Here is a 10,011-nt window from a genome sequence, read left to right on the forward strand (position 1 = left end):
CTTAAAGATGAGCATTGCACTTCACCTTCTGATAGAAGTGATTCCCTTTACTTAGATCTTGATACTTACAAAGTCACTGGCAAAAATGTTTATTATCATGGCACAATGATAGAACATTTTAGAAACATTTTAGATGAGATCAACCTCAGCAGATCATGGGCCATCTTTAAAGATATCAATCCTTCACTACTTTATTTTACTATCTTCTAAGGAGCACAAGAGATCTGCCTGAATTTTGTAAGCACTGAAGTTTTAAGAATTCCTTTTTATTGCCAACTGTTAGGGGACAATCCACAGTGCATTATATTTTGGGGGGTTCAGGTTTTCAAAAATACAGTGACTCTACTTCACTAACTCAACACCTAGTATGTGCAGAGTAGTATAAGTTGCTTTTGCATATGTTTGTCTTTTCTGATTTCAAACTCTTTCTCTATGCCCTTCCTGCAAGGAGAGCTTTCTTTCCTTCTTTTCTGAGACATTCTCATTCCCATATTAAAACAAACCAGTACAGAATCGGCAAGTCAATTCCTGTTTCCCATTCTTCTGGATTATTTTTTGCAATCTCTCTATAGTCTCTGAACCATTCCTCACTCCATTTTTCTGGTTTCATTTATCCTTTCCATTAAGAATCTATGTTTCCACATTTTATCATCATGTGCTCACTTTTGTAAACTGTAATAGCTTTCCAGAGTGGTAATTTGGTGGAATGGACTTCAGACCAGATGGTAAATTACTAACCATGGTCGGAAAGAGGGTGAGGAAGACCACCATTCAAGGAACTATTTTCTTTCTCTCCAATTGGTATGGGATATTTTTGGCACAAAGAAAGTTTTCTGTTCTTAGAATGAAAAAATTTCAAATATTTACTGTTTAGTTTTGCATTTACTTGTTCTGAAAATCACTGGCTACATCAATCAAAACTTGAACCAAAAAATTCACTTTCTCATAATTACTATATAAAAATACTTATTTGGTGAATGACTTCCAGATAAAATGTTTGATTTTCTTACTTTATTGGATCTATGGCATAGCATGTTTTTACTGTACTATCTATATAAACCACATTTCTCTCTTGAGAAATACTCAGTGGCTTTTAGAATATGTATTTTATTTTATAACATGTATGGAAAGAATGAAAAAAGGCAATTAAACATTTTGTAACAAGTTATAACTTTTGTCCCAAGGGCTAGGTTGGTGTAGGATCAATTATTTATCAATCAATTATTCAGGATTTAAGTGCCAAAGCAATCTATACTTACTGATATTAGTGTTATCAACTTCATGTTTACAAAATATGAGTAAGAAGACAAACACTGATATTTTTGCACGGGGTTATTATTATGGAGGCTCTTTTGTGTACTTTAGGACATTTGGGAGCATCTCTAGTCTGCACCCACTAGGTGCCACTGCCAACATTGACAAATGTCCTCGTGGTCCGGCAGAGGGTGGGGTAGGGAAAAACCAACGATTTGACTTTAATGAGTCAAGCAAATAGGCATAAAAGAATAGTTCTAATTTAATGTAAATATAATCTATGAAAAATGAAGATATTTAATTTTTTCTTCATCTACATGTAAAAATTTGGGCTACAAGTGATGGCACACACCTGTAATCCCAGCAGCTCGGGAGGCTGAAGGAGGAGGATGGTGAGTTCAAAGCCAGCCTCAGTAGAAGCCAGGTATAAGCAACTCATTGAGACCCTGTCTCTAAATAAAATAGGGCTGGGGATGTGGCTCAGTGGCCGAGTGCCCCTGAGTTCAATCTCCAATACCCGCCTCCCTCCAAAATTAGGACAAATCAAGTAGGCATAAACCCTAAGATTTTCTCATTAAATAAAAATTTTGATACATTCACTTATTCTGGAAGAGCATAGTACTGGCTCTGCACTCCCGTTAGGTAGGTTTTGAGAAGTTGCCATATTCTACTATTAAATTTCAGTGATGATTTGAAAAGGGCATTCATGAGTTCCAGATAGAACATCAGGTAATCTTTACTACTTGCATGAAAACTTACAGTTTTCTGTGTAGTTTTGAAGGGGCACACTGGAGGCTTTGTGGAGTTCCCCTATCTGTAGCAAGACAGGATCCCAGGGCGATGGGATGAATCAGATGAGGGTGAGATGTGGTTTAGTAACAATGGCTATGTTGGCTTGATGGGTATGTTCAGTTAGGGACTGACAGAGCTGCCTCTAAGTCAAAACTATTCAATTACATGAGCATTAATGAGAGAGAGAGAGAGAGAGAGAGAGAGAGAGAGCACATGAGAGAGAGGGAGAGAGATAAGAGGTATACTTTACCATCCCCAGGAATGATGCGGAGGGTAACTGTGTTTCCTGCTTCCTTGATTAGGTTGACAATGTCTGAATGGGATTTGTTGGTGATGGAACATCCATTTACTGCCAAGATCCGGTCTCCTACTTTCAGCTTGCCACAGCGGTCAGCAGGGCTCCCCTCAATAATCCGACCTATTTTGTGAGGCATAGCCACACATGCATTGCCTGCTTTGATATTGAATTTTAAGTTGTTTTTTTTTTTTAAGTTACGTGGGAATATAGTGAAGGGAGGAGAAAAAGGGTTGAAAAGGGAAAGAGAAGGTTAAGTGTTAATTAATTAAAGCATTAAGCAAATGTTATTAAAGGAGAGCTCTGTGCCGACGGTCAAAACATTGGCAATACTAGGTGCCTAGCTCTGAGGCCATGCCCTGAACCAGAGTTCACGGCTGTAGCTATTCCCCGATTCCAAGGGAAACACCCTTGTCTCCCTCCTACAATAATTGCACAATCTGGGCTCTCTAGCAACTTCAAAGAGACTCGAGAGCCCCAAATAGCTTACTGTTGGCTTATTTAGGGACCACTAATGTGAGGCCCAGAGCAGGGCGGGGGAGGGGGGTGCTTTTCACAGAGTCATTTAGTTTTTTGCCAGCTGTTGTATAAGCTGCTGCCAATGTTTTGTTCTTTCACCATTTAGAAAAATAATCCCTGGCTTTCTGGTGAGGTCTAAGAGTCTCCTATACCCCAAATTCAATCTGAAATCACTAATGGACCAGCACTTTCTGCCTTCTATTCAGAATGATGAAAGCTGTAGAAAAGGGGCATAATTACTACGAGAGATGAGCCAAGAAAGCATCCAACCTTGACACTTCCTTTCATGATGGGACCTCTGCTCAATCGGCCCATCTCATGTGCTTTCAGGGGAGGGCTCAGCAGGCTCATTAGCTCCAAAATCCTCCTCCTGCCTCCCAAAAGTCCCCCCAAAGGAATATGAGAACCTAGTACTCGTTCAGACGGAGGATGCTGATCCAAAGCCAAGTTCAAATCAATCCTCAGCCCCTTTTCCTTTCATCATTTCCTTTCTCATCAACAGTTAGTATACATCCACAATCTGCATTACCAGGAAAAGGGTATTTGAAGAGTGCTTGGAGATACTCCATGTCAGTACTAGCTTCTAGAGAAAGGTAGAAATTGGCTTTGAGGTCCGACATGGGATTTCCAGGTCATCAGATATCAAGTTTCAATGTTTCTTATTCATATGCATCTATTTTGAGAATTAGTCTTTCTAGGAACAATAAAGATGTGAAGCCACCTTTTGGGAAGATGGCAAAGTTAACATGGCAGACCCTGAAACTACTTGAGTTGGAACTTCCATCATAATTTAGAAGGGTCAAAGGTGGGGGGAAATGCCCATTATTGTTTTGATTTCAACAGATTTGCCCAAGTTTCAAAAGAAGGCAAGCTGTCTACTGGAAGCCAACAAACAGGTGTGGTGGGAGCATGGAGACTCAGACTCAAGGTCTTGATTAAGTTTAGCTCATCTCCAAGGAGAACTCAAATGGCAAAGGTATCAAACAGCAGGTTCCAGGAAAGCGCTGCACAGCTCAGAAGTCTCATGCAAGGTATTAGGCAAAGTTTAATTTGATTGTAAGAATCAAAGGAAAACAATCAAAGACCAAATTGTAAGTAAAAACATTCAATATTCATCATACAACACATAACCTGAAACCCGACATATCTGTTCTTTCTTTCTAGAAACTGAATGTGAGAATTCTGAAATAGCTGAAGGTATTACGTGGTACATGTCAAATTGTAGATCTGAAGGGAAAAACAACTTGGGGTTTCTTTTCTCTTCTTACTTTCTTTTTTAAAGTAAGCAGAAAAATCTCCAAAATTATTTTAAAAAGCAAAACAAAACACACACAAAAATAAATAAATAAAAAAAAAACCCTAGCTTTGTTTTCAGGTTATCCAGCCAGGACATGCTATGATAACTTTATTAATGTAGCTCACAAAAGCACTGTTAGTAAGGGGTGTTTGTTACTGCAGCCACACATGCATAGACCTGGCTGAGTGTCTCCTTCAGAATGTAAAACTTAAGGGCAAGGCAGCTTTAGCAGGAAGCAACCTTCTAAATGGATGCAAAGTGAGTTCTACTGGATCAGAACGCTAAGGAGATGTAGCACCTTGCTGATCCTAGCCAGTGAGTGACCAAGGCCACTGGTCATCAGGCTTCAAGTGGTCAGGTCACTTGGGGTAAATGTCAGAGCCTTCATGGCTCTTCCCCTTCTCCCATCACATATTTACTAACAACCACGCCTGGGAGATGGCAAAGGACTTTTGAAATCTTATCAGGAAGGTGCATCTTTTTGAAGTGTATTGTCTATGATCCATTGTAAGGAGAAATAGAGCCATCTGATAGACTCATCTGAGTTCTTGTTGTTTTCGCTCATGCAAAGACAGCAAAGACTTGGAAAGAGGAACACTGGTGTTTCTCCATACGTGGCTGAAACCCCCGACATTAGAATGTAACCCAACATCAAATGACTTCGAACCCAGATCTTAACCAGATTCTTAGATCAAGAAACAGGAAAATATTACTTTAAACATTTAAAATATTCAGATAGGGATAGAGAAAGGGTACAGAGGAGTTGGGAAGAGCACCTCATGTCACATTTAACTCCTTACACCTCTTTTTTTTTTTTCTTTCCTGATCATTTTTTTTGTGTCCTGATGCTCCTTTTATAAACCTGGAAGACTTTCTGAGGGCATTGCTATTAAGGATATTCTACTTAGGACGTGTCCACAGTCTGTATGGCAAACACTTCAGCTACTTCATGCTGTCAAGGGGTTGCTATTTAAGTTTCACGCAAACCTCATGTAGGCTTGAAGTTTTGCTATCACACATTTAAAATGAAAACTAAAAGGGTTAATTTTTTCCCCTCAAACTTTAGGAGGGAAAAAGCTCCCAAAGAGATTCCATCCCCAATTAAGACTCTAATTACCCAAAGCAAAAAGCATTAAAGCGTTTCTGTTAATGAGATCCTGGCTGACTTCCCCTGGCAAGAGAGCCTGCCCTGGCGCGGAGGGAACCCCGGACAAATGCGCTCAGCACTCACCGAAGGTCGTGCCTGCTTCGGGCCTGCTCACCGAGGACACGATGACGAAGCCGAAGCCCTCGTTCTCCCCGCGCCGGATCTCCACGTCGTAGGGCTGCACCACGGTGCTGACCACGGTGCTGACCACGCCACTGCCCCCGCCGCCGCCGCTGCCAATGCCGCTGGTGCTGCCGCTGCCCGAGCTCACGGTGTTGAGGGAGTTCTGGCTGCCCTGCGGGGTGCGCTTCTCCTCCGTCAGCGAGGCCGGCTGGGTGCTGCTGTGGTGGGAGGAGGCTGGCGAGGGCACCTCGTTCTCGGTCTTCGGGACTGCAACAGAGATTTGCGTCTGAGTCTTATTTATTTATTTTTTTTTTTTGGGGGGGGTTGTAATAGGGATTGAACTCAGGGTCACTGGAACACTGAGCCCCATCCCCAGCCCTATTTTGTATTTTATTTAGAGACAGGGTCTCACTGAGTTGCTCAGGGCCTCACTGTTGCTGAGGCTGGCTTTGAACTCATGATCCTCCTGCCTCAGCCTTATAAGCCTCTGGGATTATAGGCATGCAACATTGCACATGGTTCACGTCTAAATCTTGACACCACCAAAAAACGTGCCCTGCCACCCCTTCCACCTTCCCCTACCTCCAACACCTGAAATCATCAGGTGGATGTGGGACAGCGGCCCCTGGCCTCACAGAACTCAATACCTGAATGGAAAACAGGCTTTCTTAGGAACACTAACCATGTGGTGGCCAAGAACACTGATCCAAAGAGGAACCCCAAATCTCGTACTGCTACAGCATATTCAAGTTGGCAGCAAGACTAGCCCACTCTGAAATAGCTCCCTGTTGCACAAAGGGCAATGGATAGCAAGCACGGACAGGGACTGTATCAATGATGGCTACCATCTTGGCCTCACAGACAGCCTGAGCCACACAGTCATCTTGCCATGCCCTCTGAATCACATTTCTGCCCAGAGTTTGTTTTTCTCATGTAGGTGACTGTAAGGGGACTGAACCTTTAAGGTTTCTACACATTGGATCAGGGACAACACCTGTAAGAGGCACATATAACTTTTCTTCCTAGTTTCCACATGTCAGCATCTGCCCTAACCACACAACTGGGAGCATTAACCCCCTTCCAAATTCAGTCACCATTCCAGTTGTATGGCTTTGTCAGCTGACAAAGTTAAAGCCAACAGAGGACCTGGGACCAACCGTGCCAAAATCAAAATGCATGTGGTGTCCAGGTAGTGGAGGAGGCTATATTTATCTCCCAAAGCTTCTCCTTCCATAGGGTTTTTTTTTTTTTTTTTTAAATTGTGAAAAACATGCAGAACATAAATTTGAACTTTATAAACATTCAGACGTGCACAATTCAGGGGCATAGGTACATTATGGTTGTTGTACAACCACTATCAATGTCCATCTCCAAACTCTGTTGCTTTACTGGTTTGTTTCTATGAATTTTACCACTCTAGAAACCTCACGAAGGCCGAATCACACAATCATTTTTCTCCTGTGATTAGCTCATTTCACTTGACATAATGTCTCTTCACAGGTTTAACATGCCTTTTATCCACAGTTAAATATCTAAAATATTAAAAATTAAAAAAAATAAACGTAAAACAAAGAGCCCACACGCCTCACTATTTTTATTTGAGCCAGGGAAGTAAAATCCCTTCCCTTTTTTTTTTTTCCTTGAACTCTTCTCAAAAACCAATTTTAGCTGACTACTGCTGCCTTAACAGAATACTACGTTAAAAAGGATTGTGAGGCTGTAAATGAGCTCTAGGAACATAATCTATGACTGATTAGCACTGGGCTGCAGTAGGTAGGACTCTCACACTGGAATTTAATATCTTAATTCTATAATTAATTACATACCACTTAAAGTTAGTTACACTCATTTAAAAAAAAGAAACCAATTAATTTTATCTGATAGGTATTTGTTATACTAATAATAACTATGGAGAATTGTTAATATCTGATGTCATATTGCTTTAGTAATTCAGTCGATGCAACCCTCAGTCTTCCTTTTCTACATTCTGGGCTGTCTTACAGGCTTTGGGGTGGGAGACTGCATACAAGGGTCAACAATTAAGGTATATGCTTTTAGGAAGCTGGTTAGCCAATGGAAAGGTCAGACTTTTAAACATCACGAGCTGTTTCAAATGGCAGATTCTGTTGGAAGTTATGCTCCATGTATATATACTATGTCAAAATACAGTTAATTGCCACGGGTACCTAAAACGAACAAATTTTAAGAATGGTAGATTCTGATACAGAAGTAAGCCATGAGTCACAAGAATGGCAAACAGGAAATGTAAAATTTGAAGATATGTGGAAGAAGGAGGGCATTTTGTAGAGAGAAAGTTATTTTTGAGCTAAGCAGGAAGGGATATGTAATATCTTGAGAACTAGAATTTGAAGCTTCAGGTCATGAGGAAACAATCACAGATGGCTTAGAAGTAGCCAGTTCCACAGTTTGTTTGTTTGTAACAGAGGGAAATAGCTGGGTAGGGTGGTACATGCCTATAATCCCAGGGGCTCAAGAGGCTGAGATGTGAGGATTGCAAGTTCAAAGTCAGCCTTAGCAATTTAGTGAGGCTCTAAGCAACTTAGTAGGACCCTGTCTCTAAATAATATATTAAAAAGGCCTAGGGATGTGGCTCAGTGGTTGAATGCCCTGGGTTCAATCCCCAGTACCCCCAGTACCAAAAAAAAAAAGGAAATAGAGAAGTTTGGTTTAATATATATGACAAGCAATCACAGGGTACACTAGCATTAACCTTTCTATAGACTTTTTTTTTTTGCAGTACAAACCTAAGTTTGATTCTCTCAATTTTGAAGCTGCAACTTTTCAGACATTCCTAATGACCTCTTTTGTTGAGGATTATCATCAAATGAAGAGGCTGGCTAAGTCCTAGTTGGTGAGGGGAGGGTGGGCAGGTCATCTATATTCAAGGAGATCCTTCTAGAAACCTTTGCTGAACATATGCAAATTGCACATTAAAGTACTTTTGAATGACAGTCATTTTGCAGGGTTGGAGAGAAGCAAACCATCTGGAAATCCTGAGCTCCATCACATTTGCAAACATTTGCTAAAATAGAAGCTTGAGGAGGCAGACACAGAAATGACAGAGCACAGGAGGAATGAATGAGAAAACGTACCAGCAAACACCACTTTTCGCCGCACTGTGAGATTGACGTGGCCCTGTTTGGCAGCTTGTTGCATAAGCTGGACCACGAGCTGGTGTGATTTCCCGATTACTGGTGTCCCATCCACACAGATTAATTCATCGCCAGACCTCAGGCGGCCGTCTGTGTCAGCAGCACCCAGTGGTACGATGTGACCAATATAAATCTGTTGGGTAATGGACGATGGGTGAAACGTTGCCCTCCTGATTTACTGTTATACCGACGGCCTCCTCATTTCTAGGAATAATTCAATTCATTCACTTGGGTCCGCATGCATGCCACCAGCATTTACTGAGCACCTACTGTATAAGTCGTTGTTCTCGGTGCAACAACCATTTTGAAATTGAGAAAAGAATAACTGTTTCTTGCTTTGTTCCTGGATGTTTATCTGTGGTATGCTGGTGACACTCTTTCTTTTTCCCCTTTAGAGAAATGAATCCCTTTACCCCCCTCATTTATGAACTCTTTTTTCCTTTCCTCTCTACCCAGGAAAACTCCTTTCATAAAATCCTGCTCATTTTAATTCTAACATGACTCTTTTTTAAGGGTTCAGCGCTAGGCCTAGCAATAGGGCGTGCCCGACAAACACGATCCAATGAATGGATGAGTTCAGCAAGTTCTGGCCTGAGATCCCCATTTCTGTGGGTTTTATTTAGCACCTGAAAACAGACCACTCTTTATATTTAATGTCTGCCTGTTATACTTGCCATTCATTAAACTCGAGCTGAAGTATTTCTGTGTACCTTGCCTTCTCTGTAGTAGGTAATACTACAATCACCTTCCTGCGACACCTGGAGTTTACAAGGGACTTGGACAAAACAGTGTCTAACAATATGGATTCTGCTCCTGGACCCTTGTCAGTGTCTCTGTGATCTTGGGCAAGTTAATTAACCTTTCTGCATTTTTATCTTCTGATTTGAAAATTGGGGATAAACTCATGGATCAGATGGATGAAAAGTACATGAAAAGGCTTTAAAACAGTACTTGGCAAACAGTTGGTGCTTAATGAATAACAGTGGCAGCAGTTATCAAAAAGAAACAAACAACACACATCTCTAGTTCTCTTTACTCCTGTCAAAAGAAAACCCTGTCACGTTATGCTGCATTGATTCTAAACCCAAAGAAGCTCAGGCCCATGTTTCCTGACCCCTGTTTAGGGTTCTGTCACGGCTCTGGTCAAGACAAGGTCCTACTCTCGTGTCTGTCACACTGCTTGGTGTCTTCTCTGTGCACCAGCCACACACCCTACAAAGCCCCCTACTTGTGGGCAGAGGAACAGACTTAGCTAAGGGGACCAGGCCCTGGCCTTAATTGTGGGTGCGCACCCCACTTCTGCTTTTCTTTTGCTACCCTCAGCTGCCATAGTCTACAGACTATGAACTTTAAGGATCTCTTCCCTTCTTCCTCATGTCAAAAAAGAAAGAAAAAAAAAAAAAAAAAAAGC

At 41.5% G+C, this 10,011-nt stretch overlaps 1 protein-coding gene across 15 annotated transcripts in view; it reads right to left on the reverse strand.

Annotated features, from left to right (window-relative positions):
• Magi1 (membrane associated guanylate kinase, WW and PDZ domain containing 1) overlaps nt 1-10,011 on the reverse strand; it is a 612,663-nt gene that overhangs the window by 16,251 nt on the left and 586,401 nt on the right. For 7 of the 15 annotated variants that reach the window (XM_048801225.1, XM_015494507.2, XM_048801226.1 and 4 more), the window contains 3 exons: nt 8,541-8,733; nt 5,389-5,694; nt 2,297-2,500 (listed from right to left, as the gene is read on the reverse strand). In XM_048801225.1, the coding sequence (XP_048657182.1) occupies nt 2,297-2,500; nt 5,389-5,694; nt 8,541-8,733 (703 nt within the window). The remainder of the gene's footprint in view (nt 1-2,296; nt 2,501-5,388; nt 5,695-8,540; nt 8,734-10,011) is intronic. The other 8 variants (XM_048801229.1, XM_048801227.1, XM_048801223.1 and 5 more) reach the window with 3 other exon arrangements.

This window comes from Marmota marmota, unplaced genomic scaffold, assembly GCF_001458135.2.
Source record: "Marmota marmota marmota unplaced genomic scaffold, marMar, whole genome shotgun sequence".
Taxonomy (NCBI): Eukaryota; Metazoa; Chordata; class Mammalia; order Rodentia; family Sciuridae; genus Marmota; species Marmota marmota.